Source organism: Hesperophylax consimilis, chromosome 1, assembly GCF_061612785.1.
Source record: "Hesperophylax consimilis isolate HC1 chromosome 1, BYU_Hcon_1.0, whole genome shotgun sequence".
NCBI lineage: Eukaryota > Metazoa > Arthropoda > Insecta > Trichoptera > Limnephilidae > Hesperophylax > Hesperophylax consimilis.
Window position 1 is genome coordinate 32,133,417 of NC_142836.1, and position 19,461 is coordinate 32,152,877.

At 36.4% G+C, this 19,461-nt stretch overlaps 1 protein-coding gene across 1 annotated transcript; it reads right to left on the minus strand.

The window, feature by feature from the left end:
- Positions 1 to 65: 65 nt before the first annotated feature.
- Positions 66 to 10,452, minus strand: LOC149426662 (uncharacterized). Its single transcript, XM_089632655.1, has 2 exons — positions 10,288 to 10,452; positions 66 to 1,104 (listed from the first exon to the last, which is right to left on the minus strand). The coding sequence occupies exons 1-2, from the start codon at positions 10,331 to 10,333 to the stop codon at positions 707 to 709; spliced, it is 444 nt and encodes a 147-aa protein (XP_089488781.1). The 5' UTR covers positions 10,334 to 10,452; the 3' UTR covers positions 66 to 706.
- Between the last annotated feature and the right edge of the window lie 9,009 nt (positions 10,453 to 19,461).

Genomic DNA, 19,461 nt, shown 5'->3' on the forward strand with positions numbered 1-19,461 from the left:
AATAAAATGTGTGTGTTTTTCATTATCAGTAATTACAGTTCAGTGTTAAGATGAAAAACGCAAGGTGAGCCACTTTTAAAACTTTTATGTTTGCATTAAAAATTTTAATATTTAAAAAATAATGTATATGTATATCTAACAATAAAATTTAAAAGCGTTTTCCACTACCTTTCAAAACAGTTTTTAGTTTTCAGACACATTCAGAATTAAATATTCCATTTATTTAGATTTTATTGCAAAGTGGGGAAATGCTCTGACCTTACAACAGAATATGCCAGATTGAACTATTATTGTATAGTGAATATGAAAAATTAATGATTTTTTAAATTAAATTTATGATTTAAGAATACATACTCATACTTATAAATAATACTTGGTAATTTCATAAAATATAGAATTATGTTTTCTTCACCTACTATGTATGAAGCGAAGAACTCCATTACATCAAATGTGAAATATTGAGATGTACATTTAACAAACTATTGATACCTCTAAAAATAAAAACTGACCTTACTATCGACTTTTCTATAACAGTTAAATTTGGTGTACATGACTTTTTATATTATTTTCAATTTACAAATTTTGAGCATAGAGTGATCTCATACAGGTAAAGGGACAACCAAATATAATATAACACAATAAAAGAATTAGTTCACTTTTCATTACTTTTCTTCACTGTCTGTTATGTTATGGATTTGGTATGACCTTATTTAGAGCCTACAAAAGCCAGTGGTAACAACTCCGACAGTTTCATGTGTAATACTTCTTTCATATCCGGCTTAGTCATATAGACGTCCATATCAGGACTTCCGAACTCTGACAGAACTTCACGACAAACGCCGCACGGAGTTGTGAAGCAGTCATCCTGCTGGGCGACAATGGCGATCTCAACTACATTCCTGTGGCCTTCACTGACTGCCTTGCATATGGCCGTTCTCTCTGCGCAGACTGTCGGGGAGAACACTTTGCTCTCGACGTTGCAACCGGTGTAGACTGTCTTCTTGTCGGTTCTCAGTGCTGCCCCTACTTGAAACTTGGAATATGGTGCGTAGGCCTGCAGCCTGGCAGCCGTTGCTTGCTTTATCAGGACTTGGGTTCTTTGATCTGAAAATAATTATATTATCAGGTCATTTTATGTGTTTAGAATGCCGGTAGAGTGACTTCCGCCAAATAACCTAGAATATTAACACAATGTTTGTGGGGGGTTTTTTAATCAATCTACGCCGTAAAGCGGGCAATTTTTATCATGTTCGCGCGCAAAATTCCGTTTCATGTAAAATAGCTATAACATCTGAACTATTGATCAAATTTAAATAAAATTTTCAGTATTTTACCTTATTTGAATTTTTTTATTATGATCTGGTCACAAATTTTTATATTTTTGAAGAAACAATTACGATATATAAGTTTAAATTAAAAAAAATTGAAAAAACTGCACTTTTGTCGTATTGTCTATTTAGTCATTTTATGCACATTTAAAATAGTTATATATTTTTTTAAATACACACCACTAAACACTAATATTGTTTGAAAGTATGAAATCGTTGGAAACAATTCCCTTCATGCAAAGGTACATCATAGAATTTACACATGTACCGGGTTTCGCTAAGTATTTTGTGTACCGCGCACACACGACATCGCTTTCGCAGATTCTTATTTTTACCAGGGCCTTCAATCTTTTCCAATATATGTTTTCGCATATCCATCGATAGTCTTCCTGGAGGATCAGATTTTGAAGATTTTTTTCGGATACCAGATGTTGATGGTGTTGGTTCCGGGTCTTGACTATTATCTGACGAAATCTGATCAGCCACCCAGTGCTCTGCGATTTCCTTAAAAAATTGTTTATATTTTATTTTCCTTTCTTTTACGGAGTTGTACACAACAAATGAGTTGAATAATGCACAATTTATTATATACATCGCTAGCCTTTTTGTCCATTTGGTGGTTTTTCGTAAAATAGAATAATACGAAAGATATTGGTCTGCTAGGTCAATGCCTTTCATATATTTATTGTAATCGATTATAATTACCGTAGTCCATTTTATAGGGTATTTTTTATGAAAAAATATCCCTTTATTATGTAACAAATAAATTTTCGAGCACAGCACACAAATACTTCGTACGAAATTTTTAAAGCGGAATGTAGACAGAAAAGAAAATAGAGAACGTCTTGAACGAAACAATATCGTTTTCACTGAAGAAATATAAAGATTTAAAAAAAACGAAACATTTATCTTACAGTTATTTTATTTCAAGTGCATGTTTTATGACCACAGTCCCGACCCAATTCCACGAATTGCCAGGTACCTAGTACACGTGTCACGAGAGCTGACGCATAATTTTTACTTCACAGAGTAACCAACATCATGCATTACTCGTAATATATTGTTACTCTAAGTGTACCTACAACGCATTTTGGCGTCTCCCGCGCTTTACCAATAGTGTACAAATACGAAAAACGCTTTTAAGCGTCTCCCGCTCTCTACCAGCAGTACGCAATAGACGCTTTTAAGCGTCTCCCGCAAACAATGTGTTAATAATACGTCCAACTCTAGTAAAATATTGGCAGTATTTACTTGTTCTGTCTAGCAACTCTGACCGTTAGAATCGCTAGTGTAGCACGACATAATCATGCATATTGTATGAAAGTAAACCACAATGCACAAAGTGTGCTGCTAGTATAGCATAGTACCATCAAAATTTCAGTTTTGGAAGTATTATGAATTTTCTACAGTATTTGCTTCAGGGTATTTTCACTGTTTTTTGTTTGTATTCTCAAAAAAAATGAAACAACGTTTACTATTGAAGGTATTTCAATTTTATGTTGGCGAATAAAGTTTCTATAATGATTTAAATTTGCCATTTTCGATTTGCTGCCAAAATGACATGTTCGTTTTTATTCGTGAATATGGCGGCGTTGACATCACGCTGGGCAACGTTGGTGATAGACTTCTCACCAGCCAGTGGCGTTTTCTACATCATATTGTCGTTGTAGCCAGTTTGAACCGTTTCGGAATTGACGGTTTTAAAATCAATAATTACTGATGAAAATATTAACATATTACATCACCATTACCAAGCCAACCACACTATTGACTTTTTGCTCAGAAAAACTAACATGTAGGTTAAATACAGCTATGATAAATCAAAATAGAATTTTCCAGTTGGCATCGTAATAAGTAAATGTGTTAGCTGTAGATTATACAAACAGGGTTTTGAGTGTGGTCAGTGCCAGTGGTATATATAAGTACCGCAACCAGAGTTAAGTGTCGAGCATAAAACATTGAGCATTGTTTGCAAATATCATGTCTCAAACTTGTTATTCGACTTCAGGAACAAAAATTTCATGAACATTTTTAATAAATAGAAAACACTAATCACCTCACTGTAAAAACTAATCACCTTATAATAAATACAACTACACTCGTTATTGTTTCACAAACTCAAGATAAAATGTGGCAAGTAAGAAACACTATGTTTCCAATAAATTCTTAATTCAAATATTATTCATGTATGACAATGATAGACATTCAAAGAATATGTGCATATGAACAAAATAAACGATAGCGAGTTAAAAATAACTTATTATGACGTATTGTTATTTAATTGAAACAGTGTGATATGCATTAAAACACAAAGTAATCAATTTAATGCATTTGTTGATGAGTCATAGTGCCTGCTAACACAGCACAACACATCCTGCGAATAATGATAACAAGAATAACTACTCAATTTTTTATTATTTTAGCATGCATAATGTAAACATTTTTTAAATATCGGTGCTAACACTGCTAGCTGATTCAAGGGCGTTGCCAGCAACCAAGCTAGGGAGGGGCAGCTTCATTTTTAATAGAGTTTACAGGGAAGGAACAAAGAAGTAGTCAGAATAAACTATAAATATATTTACATACAAGCTGATGTAAATATATTTCTCTGCGTTGGGGTTAAGAACAGAGCCGTTTTAAGCCGTAAAGCGGCTCAACATATTATTTTTCGTGTAGATTACCTACATACAAATAAAAAATAATTGCCGCACATCCAATTTCTCAATAATATCGGAGCTCTGTGGAACTATGACATCCTTAACTGGAGAAACGAGAGCAAAGGGAGTGAAAAATTAGTTTGCCCACAAAGACATGGAAAAGTGCCACAGACGAAATGTTTTCCTTGGTATCCCCTTGGGGAAGGTATGAGGTGAGGGTGAAGGGATCGGAATATGAATTATTACATTCACAAAGACACGGAAAAAACGGCGATGGTGAAAATTTTTCTGGGTCGAAGCACAAACCAATTAATGCTTATGATTTTTATTTTTCAGGTAGTCAGTATCCCAACAATATTTAGACGAAAATCCTTTAGTATTTTCTTAAACGGAAATATTTTAACTATTGTTACAACATATCAACTTAACCGGCTAGTAGCCGAGTGGGCAAATGCTTCGGATTCCCACCTAGATGTCGCGACTTCAAACGACTGCTAGCTAAGTCCTACATCATTGCTCAAGCAACATTTTCGACTTACATCCGTACCTGTCCTATATGCCACATTGTGGGATCTAGTCGGGGCCTCCTCCAACAATGGGGCCCTATGAAAATTTGGTATTTCATTTTCAGAGTCTTGTGTCCTCAATGTGTACCATTTCACAGCATCCCCAAATATGACATATTATGCCTTAACTTATTTCCCACCGGGGCCTCCGTGTGGAATAAATATAATAAAATAAAATAAACTGACTTATTATTGCCCATCTCACTATGAAATGAAACGCCTGTGTTTGTGTGGAGACACATCAACATAATGTATTGCAAAAACACATATTCCTCTTTTCATGTTATCATATTAACTGAATGTTGGATAAACAAAGATTACACATCCAAGTCAATCCCCAATTACTCTGAACAACACACCAAAATCAAACTCAACAAATCAAGCAGGATTGTTATATGTATATATTAAAGACGGTCTACAAGCTCAAGTAGAAGAAATTTCATTATCGCAATCAAACTGTATGAAAACAATATTGAATAATAATATGTGTATATTTGCTATCTACAGGTCACCCTCTTTCCAAAATACTGACCCCTTCCTGAATTCATTACAATCAATCTTAAATAATTCAAAAAAACTAGAAAGACAAATCATTATAGGATCCAGGTTTACCATCGTCAAACAAACGATTATCTTTGTCTGCTTGCGGAAAATGGTTTCACTCAGACAATTAACAGCATTACTCATGAACAGGACCTGAGTAAATCCTGTATAGATCATATCAATGTGAAAAAAAATAATGGTAAATATTTATACCTATCCCCATACCTCTACTAAAATTAAATTCGTTTCTCAAACAAACTTCAATAATCTACTTGACGAATTGAGTTTAGAAAAATGGCAAAAAGTTGTTGACCAAACAGACACTGATGCAGCAATGAATGAATTTGTTACCAAACTAAATGAGTATATTTCAAAACACACACGCAATAAACCCATATCAAATAAACTAATAAAACTAACGCCATGGATCTCCCCGGGACTAGTCAAATCGATTCACAAAAGAAACCAACTGCATGAAAAGGCGAAAACGTACTCAGGGGATTTGTTATTACAAGTTTATCATAAAAAAGTATAGGAATTTATGTAAGAATTTAATTAAATCAGCGAAAGAAACTTTTTATAAAAAACTCATTTACGAAAACAACTGTTCTCCAAAACGTTTTTGGGAATCGTTTCGTCAAATAACCAAATCTAAAATTAACAAATCTTCAGAAATTAAATCTCTATACATCAACAACTCAAACTCTCAAGTCCCAAAAAATATGGCAAATTATGCCAATAATTATTTCACATCTGTGGGAGACACACTTGCAAAAAAATTCTCGATAAATGTATGACAACAGAAACCGATCTAGCCAATTTATCTATCCCTAATCTCAGTCACAAAATAGAATTAATCCAAACATCACCAAATGAAGTCATGAAGATAATTGACGGCCTTAAATCTTCAAAAGCGTGTGGTCCAGATAAGATTTCATCAAATCTGCTAAAAATCATTAAATCATACATAGCCATACCCATTGCATTCATTTCTAATCTAAGCTTTAAGGTAAATTCCCTAATCATTTAAAACACTCAATAGTTATATTACCTACTGCACAAAAATGGGGACAAATCACAAATACAAAATTACCGACCTGTTTCCTTGCTAAATTCTGTATCTAAAATTATTGAGAAAATTGTGAAGAACCGTCTCAGTCATTATCTTGAAAATAACAACATCCTTTCTAGCAGACAATATGGCTTTCGCAATGGTTTAAGCACTGAAAACGCCATTGCCAATTTGACAAAAATCATCTCTAGTAATCAAGACAAAGGTATTAAATGCATTGCACTCTTCTTGGATCTAGCCAAAGCATTTGACACTATTTCACACAAAATTCTGCTGAGTAAACTACAGAGAATCGGTATCCAGGGGCAACTTTTAAAATGGTTGGTCAGCTACCTAGAAAATAGGAGCCAAAGAGTGGAAATTAACGGTACTCTAAGCGATCCAGCAAATATAAAATTCGGTGTACCTCAAGGAAGTACTCTAGGACCACTTTTGTTTGGTGTTTATATAAATGAGTTATGTAATAGTTCCTTTGCAGACCATATTATTACCTTTACAGATGATACAGTCAGTCCTGGATTTGTCAATAGGCCTTATAGGCCGCGGCCTAGGGGCGGCAGAGTTCAGGGGGCGGCACTAGCTCGCTTTGGTAAGCCGTGTATGCGATTATCAAAAATATCAATACCTATCAAAAACTGTCTGCGACGAGTTCATTTGCTTAATGGCTGAGAAAGTACTGAAATGCATTAGTGATGAGATAAAAGAAGCTAAATACTTTTCTTTAATTGTAGACTCTACACCGGATGCAGCACACGTAGATCAACTGACACTTGTGATTAGATATGTTTTAAATAATGGAGAGTCATGTGAGAGATTTCTTAAATTCTTACGTTCTGTAGGACAAAAGGCTCAAGATATGTTTGATGCCATTACTTTAGAGCTAGAAAAGTTGAACATAAATCTAGAAGACTGCCGGGGTCAGTCAAATGATAATGCCCCGAATATGTCAGGAATTTATAATGGTTTACAAGCCAAAATTCAAGAACAAGCACCACTTGCCATGTTCGTCCCTTGTGCAGCTCATTCATTAAATTTGGTGAGAACCTCGGCCGCTGAGCCTTGTACGCCTGTCACTTCTTCGTGTTGCTGGAAGAGGTATATACTTTCTTTGTGAAGTCAACCGATCGTTGGAAAAAATTGGCTAGTGAAATAGGAAAACGAAAGACGCTGAAGAGAGTAAACCTCACACGTTGGTCAGCAAGAGCAGATGCCTGTCAAATTGTAAGAGATTCCTTGGATGAAGTACTTACGGTTTTAAAAATGATTGAAAATGACGCTACACAGAAACTCATCCCACGAATTGAAGCAAAGGGAATTCGCATTAAATTGAAAAAACTAGAAACGGCATTTATGATCGTATTTTGGAATGCTATTTTGGACAGATTAAATAAAGTGAGTGCTCAGATTCAGAACTCATCTGTTGATGTACTGACGGTATCTGATCTTTATGGATCTCTTCTCGAATTTACAATAGCAGAGCGAGAAAACTTTGATTTTTTCGAAAAAAGTGCAATTGAAATGAGCGCACTTGAGCAATATCAGGGCGACATTAAGAGTAAGAGGAACCCTAAGAGAAAAAACTTCATAGACGAAGCATCAAATGAGGAAATTGAAACAACCTCCAGAGACTCTTTCAGAGTCAACACCTTTTTGGTAATTCTGGACAAACTGAGAGCTGAGTTAGAGAGAAGACATCGTGCATATATAATCTTTAAAGAAAATTTTTAATTTTTAACAAGAATGAGTGAATTTTCAACACAAAGAGTCTCAGAAAAAGCTCAGTCTCTTGTGCAATATTACTGTAATGATTTAGAAGACGATTTAGGTCAGCAATTTGTACACTTTTGTAGTCACATTTCCTCTAATAAGACGGCAGAGAAACCTGAATCGACATCATTACTGAATCTTTTTAAGTTTTTGAGGAAACAATCTCTGTGTAATGTTTATCCAAACTTGTATATAGCTCTCCGCATCGCACTTTGCACCCCGGCCACAAATTGTTCTGGAGAAAGGAGTTTTTCCTGTTTAAAGCGTGTGAAAAATTACCAAAGGTCTTCACTGTCGCAAGAAAAACTTAACTCTTTGGCTCTTCTGAGCATTGAAGCAGACTTAAAGAATACTATAGGCTATGAAGATATTATAGATGATTTTGTCAATAAAAAAATTGTAATTCTTGTTATTAAATTTTACTACTTAATTAAATTAAATTTTAAGTTTAAAGTTTATTTTATTTTTGAATACCTACTTCCTACATTTGAATATTTATTTTGAAAATTGTGTGTCACCTAATATGGCAGCCTAAAAGTGAGTGATTATGTTTTATTTTTTTATTATTATTTTTTTTTATGATAGATATTATCGGTGACAATTTCCAAGAAGGGGGTAGGGGGCGGCGCAAACGAAGTGGCCTATACTTGTGAAAAGTACAAATACGGCCCTGGATACAGTCCTATTATTTGAAGGATTTCAAATATTTTGTGGGGAGCACTCATTTTGAATTTTTTTTGTGGGGAATTATGTTTTATAGAAATTCTCTAACAACCCCCTCCCCTCATGGAAATAGGAACCTTCAGGTATTCAGTGGCCCGCCAGTGATTCAAAATCGTCAATTTCGCCCAACTGTTGAAAAGGTTGGGCAGCCTTGCTCTAGACAAAACAAGAATCGCATTTAATAAATCTGCCTATTTCTGACTGTCCTAAAACAGGTTAATCTCCTAGTTGGACAGCCAAAGATCACTGTAATATGTAATGTTTTTTTTAAATTAATACTTAAATAAATAAAAATAAAAAAACACATGTTTTGCAGTGCCCATTGTTCGCAAATAATTATATTTTATTGTGTCATAAAATATGTCCGGTGTATGTAATATTATTATACCAATATTTTTTACTACGCAGCCGAATCAACGAAGGTTTGTAATAAGCGCAAATAAAATAAGATTTGTAATAAACAAATTATCAAAAACGCAAAATCTAATCCCTAAAGACTGGTAAACGATCAACAACTAGTACCTACCCATCCAACGTGTTTTTGCAATTTTTATTTTTTCATGTAGGTAGGTACTTAGGCAAAAATATTGATCCCGTTTCTATCCGACCTCAAAAGATATCGAATCCCTTATCATTTATCACAGTTGTCGGGTTTCGGGATGACAGACAATAATTTATGTTGATTACCGGACTCTCAAAATATGCTCAAAATGTCATACAACAGTAAATTGCTCATTAGAAACTTATCTAAAAATACGTAATAATTATTGTCTTTCATAGCTAATCAATAAGTAAGTATCAACAATAACAATACATTGTGCGCTCGCTATCTCAGAATACACAATTGGTATCTTTCGATTTTGAGAATGAATTTTTAAAACTATTGTGATAATTGATAATATACCTACCTGCATAGAATATACTTCACGCGGGAAAGAATTCTCGGTATGGCAAAAACCGTATCGCAACTAGTATTGTTTGAATTTCATAAAATATGATAAGAATGCTAACCTTTAGATAACATTTGCGGTCAAATAATTTAAAAGTCGCGGTCATCCAATCGTAACTACTATGGTCGTACAATCGCAACTATTCGAAAAAATGTATTACTTCGATGATCAAAAATAGAAAAATTATAATCTACCAGTTCGTAACTACTGACGCAGCGCCGCGGCCGTTGAATTGGGTACCATAAATAAACCTATACCTAAACCGGTACCTATCTAAAATCATGCATTCTTTCAGTGCTTTCACAAAAATAAATAACTGTATTTCTTAGAGAGATCTAAACTCTAAAATTATTTCCTCCGGGCGGAAGAGTGGTAAAACTGGAAACCATTTGAAAAGACAAATATTGCGGGGTCATCCCCTTCTCATTCGCCTGCGGAGTAGGTACCTACTGCCGAGTACTTGCCGACTTTTGTTGTTTATATTTGCTAGTCTACCCGCCATAGATTTGATCAGCAGCTGCCGACATGCTGCCGACCATGCCGACCTACTTTAAACTACACAATGCACAATACTACATTTTAACGACGACTTGACGCGAATGTCTCTACGTTGACCAAAATTGCGCAATCGTCACGGGATTGTACGGCAATCTGCTCAAGTTAAATTTAAAAATAACTCACCCAATTCATCAAAATCTATAACTTGCTTTGGGTCGGGATTGGCCATATTGTTTTCTCTCGGTTCAGAATGTTCGGATAAGTTCAGCACAATTTACACAGATTCAACAGGATACAACGTACAACCAGACTCTTGGAAATACGTTCGAGCAATGGATTACCACCTCTCTGACCCTTTGAGAGAATGTTATACGAATGTCAGTGTATTTGTATTCGTACAACACACTCGAGTATCTGATAAAACCTCATTGGTCCTGAAAAGATTTTATACATATAGACATAATGCTAATTTCACTTATGTACATTTTTTTACAAAACAAACACATTGCAATGAAATTTATTGTTTATTTAGTATGACGTTTTGTGAATATATTTATTGAAAGCAAATGTGGCATGCGCAGACTACTATAGAACTTTTTGCGACAGGAAAAACGTGTTTTTTTTTAGTTTTTGTACACAAAAACAATTATTATTATGAAGACGCATGGTGTTTACCATTTAACAGTTTAATATTTTTACCATAGGTATTACCGGTCAGTGGCCGAGCTGGCACCGCGTTTGGGTCCTACCCAGGCGTAGTGTGTTCAATTCCTCGACTGGCTCCTCAGCTCCAGTATGTGGGGAGGTTAGTGCAGTCCCACACATTCCATATAGAGATTCAATTTTTATTTATTTTTATATTAACTCCACACATGAGGCCCTGAAGAAAATAATTTCCCTCAGGGCCTATGTCATCTTTGGGGATGCTGTGTGCAGGGTCTTTTTGTGGAGAGGAAGGAGTGAACATGGGTCTTGAAGAGTCTCATGTTGTAGGAGGGAGGAAACACAGAGGCCGGCAGTTCATTCCACAGCCGAGCTGTTGAACCTAAGAACGAATCGTAGAAGCGACCCGTTCTCATGTGACAAATGCAACCGTGTACAAATGTTGGGCGCGCGTTTGGCGTGTATCCCGACTACGCACCGGTGCCGAAGGGATCAATGACGCTAGTTCCTCAGAGCATCTTCCATTTTAATACCGATAGAACAAGGACAGCATACCTACCTGACGCCTGTGCTCTAAAGATTGCAGTCCGTTTGTTAGTAAATTTTAATTTTCGGAATCAATTAACAGTCGGAAATAAATTATTGTTGGAGCGGTCACCTTTCTTGGGAATAGGGTGAATGACCGCTTTTTTCCAACCAGAGGGCACAGTGCCACACTTCAGGGACATTTTGAAGAGCTTGGTCAAAACTGGAACTATTTCCGCAGCACACCTCTGCAATACCAGGGCAGGTATTCCATCAGGTCCACTAGCTTTGTTAACATCGAGCCCCCGTATAAAGGGAGTACATCCCGATGCCGGATCCTCAGCTTTTTCATTAATTTCGGTGGTTTTTCATAATTTTGGTAGATTTTCAAGAATTTCGTTGGATTTTCAAAAAATAAGGTAGATTTTCGGAAATTTTTGAATTAGTTTCACAAATTTCGGTAGATTTTCTGTGGATATCGGTAGATATCGGTGCCGAAATTGGTAGATCTACCGAAATTTCGGTAGGTATGGCATCGCTGTCTACCACTGACAAGAACAAAGCGACAAGGTCCTGGGTTCAATTCCTAGATGCGATTTTTATGATTTTTCTGTTTCAAATTTTCGTTTGAGAGTCGCTAATATTGTCTTCAATGATTAAATTTAATCAATTAAATTGATTGAGATATTCTTCTTTGACTGGGCGTAGTAAGGAAGTTCTGTTTTAACTCGACCGTTTTGCATTACATCGGTCCATCATCGGTCTGTAAATTTGTTTGTATGGTTTAAGCAATGATATATTATAACACCCATAGTGGGTGTTATATATCTATGGGTTTAAGATGGGGGCTGTGCTAGATGCTACCTTTTTATCCCGCCAGAGTTCGCATGACCGTGGATCTACTACAATCTGTCAAATCCATAGACATATGAATATTAGTAGACCTGCCCTAAGTGATTAAAAGCGTATTATTCCCCACTCCCCATACCGGTTCCATTGGAGCCGGCTGAGCTCGCGTATGGCTTCCCGTGAATCTTGAGAATATGGCGTCATCATTCTTGTTCGAACTAGCGTCGAGCTATGGTCGAGGCATTTTACGAAATAACACGGCAAAATGGTTGCTTGTGATATGAAAACTTGTAAAAATAGATGTGAAAAAGAGAATAAACTCAATTGTCGTATTACATTCCATAAGTAAGCATTATTTTACTTTATTTTAAGCTTATTCACACCGTATTATATGGATCAGTTTTAGAAACATATACTATCACATCACAATGTAGCGATTCTCAAGTGTGCTCATCGTTGTTTACTGGGGTAAGTAAATTATGAAACATTTGTAAAAGTGTCTTAACTAAATACTCTGAAACTAACTACGACTCTGAAAATAGAAGAAATTTACTTTGCCGAATTTGGACTTCGCAAATTAGTTCATAACGTGGCGAGTAATTTTCGCTCCCATGTAAAAATGTCTATTCATTCAAAAGCAGATTTTACTTTTAAGAACTAAATGGTGATATTATAATGCGAGATGCCTATATCCTGTCAGATTGATTTATTGACGAATCACAGTCAGCTTTACCCCCTTCGTTCTTCAACAGTTGATTTTACCCCTCACCTTTAATTTCTAGTTTATATATTCGTCTGTGGTCAAATCGGAATAATCAATATTTTGGTACCAAGTGGCCGAGCTAGATGCTACCTTTTTATCCGCCAGAGTTCGCATGACCGTGGATCTACTACAATCTGTCAAATCGGAATAATCCATGAATAATCAATATTTTGGTACCGAGTGGCCGAGCTAGATGCTACCTTTTTATCCCGCCAGAGTTCGCATGACCGTGGATCTACTACAATCTGTCAAATCGGAATAATCAATATTTTGGTACCAATACCTACCTACCTGAAGAAAGTTTGAAAAAATAATTATTGTCATTGAATTATGATGTTTCCTCGAACGAATAGTATGATTATTCCTCATTTGAAATTTAAAAAAAACTTTATATATATATATATGGTTTAGAATTAAAAACAATGTACATAGGTAGGTATAAGTACCTACTTACAAATTTAATGATTTCAGAGGAAATTTTGGTTTTGATGTAAGAGAAAATTAGAAATTACTTTTTTTGAACACAAGGTCTACCTGTTCACAGAACTACTACTATTGTTTGTCTCTTTTATTTTGTTTTACAAAACCTATTTTTTTATTTATTTTGCCTTTCACCCATCAACGGTGATCTTGGCCATACAAATTTACATTTTTCTTATAAACAAATACAGCAAATGGCAGCATATAAATATGATTATACAACATAAAGATAACACAACGTAACACAAATAAACCTACAAATAAAACATAAAATAACATACTAAACATAAACGGTATATACTGGTAACAATAGGTAATCACAGGAACAAACATAGAAACCTGTGTACAATAATAGTGGGCATTTTTCGTTATTTATCAAACAGATTTTTCCAAAATTAGTAGAATTTAAAAAAAAAAACTGAACTATGAAATTGACAAATTTATAAACAAATACAGCAAATGGGAGTACACAGCATAAAGATAAATAAACATGATATGACATAACGAAGAAGAAAACAACAACTTACGCATGCTTTTTGGACCTTAGTAAGGCATTCGACAGAGTTTCCCACCCCTTATTATGGAAAAAAACTAAAGGAAAGAGAGATACCATGGAAAGTGGTAAAAATTCTCGAATCATGGCACCGTCAGCAGGAAAACCTTGTAAAGTGCAAAGATGGATTCTCAGAACCAACCCTATTTCTTGAAAAGCGGGGTCAGACAGGGAAGATGTATGTCCCCAGTACTGTTTAACATATACATGGATGAACTAACCCATAGGTTAAACAATGGTCCAAAAAAAATGGTCCAGAGTATCCTCTTACCTGCAATCACAGAACGGCGAACTGATTATGCGGATAGAACCTGGCAAGATTACTAAGACAACAAGTGTGACCCAGCCGCATTCGGGTTATGGAAGAAATATATTTTTTAGGCATGGCAGGGTATTTGTGAAACCAGGGCTTAAAAGGAATAGAAGGTTGAATTAATGAGTACTGGTGACCCTTTATCAGAGAGGATGTTTTCCATTCATAGGACCATTGGTGTTGGTTCTTAGTTTTTAGAATAGGGAAATGGTCTCTAACTGGAATTGGGATATCACTTAACGGACCTTGGGCACTGGCTTCCTTAGCAATATAATCAGCCATGTCGTTTCCAGTAATACCGAGGTGTTCTGGAATCCAGGCTAGAATCACTGACACATGAGCCAGCGTCATGGAATGCAGAAGTCCCTGATCTAGCAGATTAGAGAGTCGCTACTGTAATTGAGTGGGGATGTGCTTATTTTTTGTAGTGAGCTAAGCGAGTCTGAAAGGACTAGGTTATATTTAATGATTTGACGAGTTGAAGAGCTTCTACGATAGCTATGCATTCAGCAGAGAAAATGGAGCATTCTTTGGAATGTTTGTGTGGGAAACACAATTTTCTGATAGAAAGAAGGGCTCTCATAGGGACACGCGAATAAGGGAAGAGATTTGAGATTGAGATAGGTGTTTGTAGATAAATCTAGGAAAGAGTTGTAGCAATCATAGAAAAGGGGAGGAGAATGATTTTTCCAGAATGGATTTGAATTAACCACATACTTTAAAGATTGATGTTTAGGAATCAAGGAATGGTATGTTATTGAGCATATTTTGAAAATATATTTTTCTGCTAGGCATCTCCTTCATAATGTAAGGAAGGTTTGTAGCATTCTACTTGCATTGCGTTCATGGGGAAGATTTCGTGGCTCCTAAGATAATGCGAAGAGATTTTGACTGGATTTTATATAATTTATGAGAATTTGAAGTGGACATTGGATCAAACAGACAAGATCAAGGCATTGTATGGAAGTTTTGAAGATGCTAGGTGGGATCCCCACCATACTCCGGCTGGGATTGAAGGGGATTGATGTTGCTTTCACATTTTGTAACAGCGTGATTTATATGCGAGTTCCACGTAAGCTTGGAGTCCCCGGGAACTTAACTTCCTTAGAGATAGGAATGACTTCATCGCCAAACCTCACCAGAATATTCGGGAGCTTTCGGCGACGAGTGAAGATGACAACTTTGCTTTTGGAAGGGGAAAATTCAAAGCCATTACTATTTAACCATGCCAAGAGATTTCTAAGAGCTGTGTTAATTGCTAATACTGCGATGAAATGAATAGATTTTTCCAGATCGCATGTATAGATATTGTACAGGATAGTGCCAAGACAGACCCTTGCGGTACTCCTTTGAATATTTGTCTAATGTGGGGAGAGGATTCGGATCCATCTACAAAAACAGTTCTCTCGGAGAGCAATTTGATAATAAATTTGACCAGTTTAGAAGGAATGCCAATCGCCAGTAACTTTACATTATAGTATGGTCCACAAATGTCTAAAAATACAGCAATACACTATTCATTTTTAGATAACGTTAATTTGACATCTGAAACAAGGGAGGAAATGTTGTCAATGGTACTTTTACCATTTCTAAATCCAAACTGGGAAGGGGGACGAATTTGAAGAATTTTAATCTTCAAACCGGTCTAATCTATTCTTAATCATTATTTCAGCAACTTTGCAAAGTTTTCGAAGAAAATCGGTCTGTAGCTTGAGCCTAGACTTGGATCCTTGAATGATTTATTGAATTTTCCATTCCCGGGGAATAATAGTAGAGTCCAGGAAGATATTGATGAGAAAAAGAAAGTAGGAAAAGGAATTGTAATAGTGTGGCGGATGAATACTTTCAGGATTTCATTCTTGCCCAGAGCTGAGTCTTTTAGGTCTTCCGTGGCTCTTTTTAACTCGTCTATGGAAAATGGAGCATCTAACCACGAAGAAGAATTTGGGGTGTAAGATTAAACAGGCACTTCATCAAGATTAGGTACATAATGGGGAGCTATTTTGTTAAGAAAGTCAGAAATCCAAATACACACCTGAATTGTGAGATGACTTCGGCAGGGAAAAGGAAGATCTAAACCTGCGAATCATGGTCCAAACCTCCCCCGACATGATTGTGACATATTTTGGATTTCTTTTAAAGAGGTTAGTATCCAACAGTTGAGCTAGATATAGAATAATTGGATAGTGGTCACTGCCGCAGGGGTCTGATGAAGTTCTCCAGGAAATTAGTGGATATATACTTGGGGAATAGAAAGTTATATCCACCGCACTATGGCTCTGCCCAGGAAAACTTAACCTCGTAGGGAATCTGTCATTTAGAAGGCACATGTTCAAGGAGTCCATAAGGTCAATTATTTTGTTTCCTGAGGGGTGCGTGGATGAAGAACCCCAGAGTGGGGAGTGGGCATTGAAATCACCCATAATGACCAAGGGAGAAGATATTTTTCTAAAATGAAATGTCAAATGGGGTAGGAGGGGAATGTAGAGGGATACAAATGTTATGTTAGAGACAGTTAATAGGCTGCCACTAATTAGAAGGATGAATTTAGGGGTTTAATGGAAAAAGGGGTGAAGGACAGGGAGTTTTTGATTAGAAGGGCTGCACCACCCTTCCCATCAATGCGGTAGTCTCACCGACATTAGTAGCCACTCACCTTGAAGAGCTGAGATGGTTTAAACCAAGTGTCAGAGATGGCAGCAATAAAAATTGGGTGTAAATGTAGAAGGCGGATGAGGTCATCCTTATTGGAGGAGGCGATTCTACTATTACACTGAAGAATTGCTGCTGTCGGGGCAGCCATTAGGAAGAAGAGAATATAATTAGGAGAGTAAAGAGGCAGCGTTGGACTGTAGGGAATTATTTTTATTAATTATAGAGATAAGTAACATGAGGAGAGTTTGAATAAAAGAAGAATTGTAGTTAGAAATGATGTTGTTTAAAGATTTGGCATTTGATTTAGGGATAAAAGCATTGCAGCTCAAAGTAATGCTGTTAGGGAGAAATGGGGAGCTGATGTTTAAATTTGGGAACAAAATCAGATCATTGATGAGCCGATTTTGTCATTACAGTCTTCCTGTACGACGAGTTTAAAGGAACGGCTTTACTAAAATAATCACATAGCCAGGTACCTGCGCACCACATTAACAAGTTAAGTGCTTACCCGTTTCTTGTCTAATCTAGAACTTAAATGGCCTAATATATGGGACAATCAACACGCCTAATGGCACAAAAAGAGTGATAGAAAATGAAAATTTCACAACTGGAAACTTGATATTGAACTTTATCAATGAATAGTTAGATTTATCAAAGATTTTCTTCTCCCGTTAATTATTTTCTTCTTCATTGCTCATACTTAGCAGTACTCACTTTTTAAAACCTTTTATCTAAAAACTTAATATTTTTGTACATTTTATAGTTTTAGACATTTTAACATTTTATACTTGTTACTTTATACTTTTATTTGAGTTGTTGTACTTTTACACTTTGTACTTGTTACTTTAAACCTTTCTTTGAGTTGTTGAACTCTTACATTTTATGCTTGTTACTTATACGTTGCTTATACTTTTGTTTGAGTTTTTATACTTTCACTATTCTTACCTTTGTTGATGGCACACTTTGTGCCATATATATAAAAAAATAAATTACTGTTTTGAGATAGCGGAGGATGAGAGGCGATTTCAGCAAAAGATTTGTAACCAACATGCTGACTACAGGACCATGTCAGCATGTATGATATGGTCACGTAAAGGAACGCGAGCCTAAGGCGGGGTTCAGCTCGACCACGGACCTGATCAGGTGGCCTAGCGGGAACCAGTTCTACAGGCTCGACTCCCAATTATGTATGTTTTAACATTGTTGTTGTCATTGTAAAACTGAATTGTATGTTATTTGTAAAAAGTAAATAAATAAAACGTTGGAGTGGGGCTAGAGGAAAGCAAGCAGACAGAGAGGGTTTAAAGAGAAAGTGAACCGGCCGTACGCCGTCATTGCGTTCTGCTCCGGTAAAAACGGGTCACAAAACCCTAAGACAGTCTTTATTCGTCGATCACCAGCAACCATCACATACAACTCTCTGTGCTCTTCCCTCTACCTCACTCCAACTTCTGCCTCTGCTCGCTTTCTTTCTCTTCTAACCCTCGCCTTATCCTGGACCACGGACTTCGCTACCTCTTTGGACCAGACCCGGAAACGTCAATAGAAAGAGCCTCGCAAGCAATCGGACCGACTCTACAGCGGCTACATAGACTGCACATTCTCTCTTCCGGTCCTTTACAGTCTTGTGTATCTCACCCTCTCTGATACAAGGTTTTTTAGAGGTAGCTATTATTTTAGAAGGATGGAAGTGTGATACGCTATTGGAAGCCATATAACTTCTAATGTTTTTTTGGCGTGGAAGTTCAGGGCAGGATGGATTTATGGCTGTGTGAGAGCCTGAGCAGTTGATGCAAGTAGGGGGATGGGAAGGAGAGGGGCATTAGCATGCTCGATGACTTACTGAACATTTAAAAGCAGCGAGGAGAAGAACGACACCATGCTTGGAATGGCCGAACTGACAACAGTTAAAGAACTGAATTGTCGTGTATGAATAAATTTCCACTGGGAGTGAGTTGTGGAAAAGATACACTTGAGAGGGAACAGATTGACCTTCAAATGTAAGAACTGCAATTTAGGAGGGTTTCCAAACTATAGAATCAGAAGTTCTATCTTTGTAGTTAAGCCGCCTAGTCTTTAAAACTTTTCCTGAAGATGCTGGGATAATCAGTTCCGCAATGACTTCTTCCTCGGATAGGTCTGTGGGGATACCTCTCAATAGACCCATGCGCGAGATATTAAATGAAGGGATGTAAGCCTTGTAATTTTTGGCAGAGAGGTAGTCAATGGAATTTAGAAATTTATTGGCATTGAGTGCAGTTGTAAACTCTACACAAATGAGGAATCTTTCCTTCGATCTGATACCACCTGAGGAAATGCCAAGGGGATGCATAGAGTAGCCTTGTGAGTTGTTTTGCACATACATGATGAAGGGGTCTTTTGCTAAAGTTAGGTACAGTGTAACGAGTGGAGGAGCGACTGTCTCTACAGTAACTGTGACCCGAGAAGATTCTTTTTTCGGTAGGACGCTAACTTATCTTTTTTTTGGAGTAAAGGAATCCGTCAATATTCCTACCTCGCTAACAATATCGTTTTCAAAATTAATAGGGTCAGGGT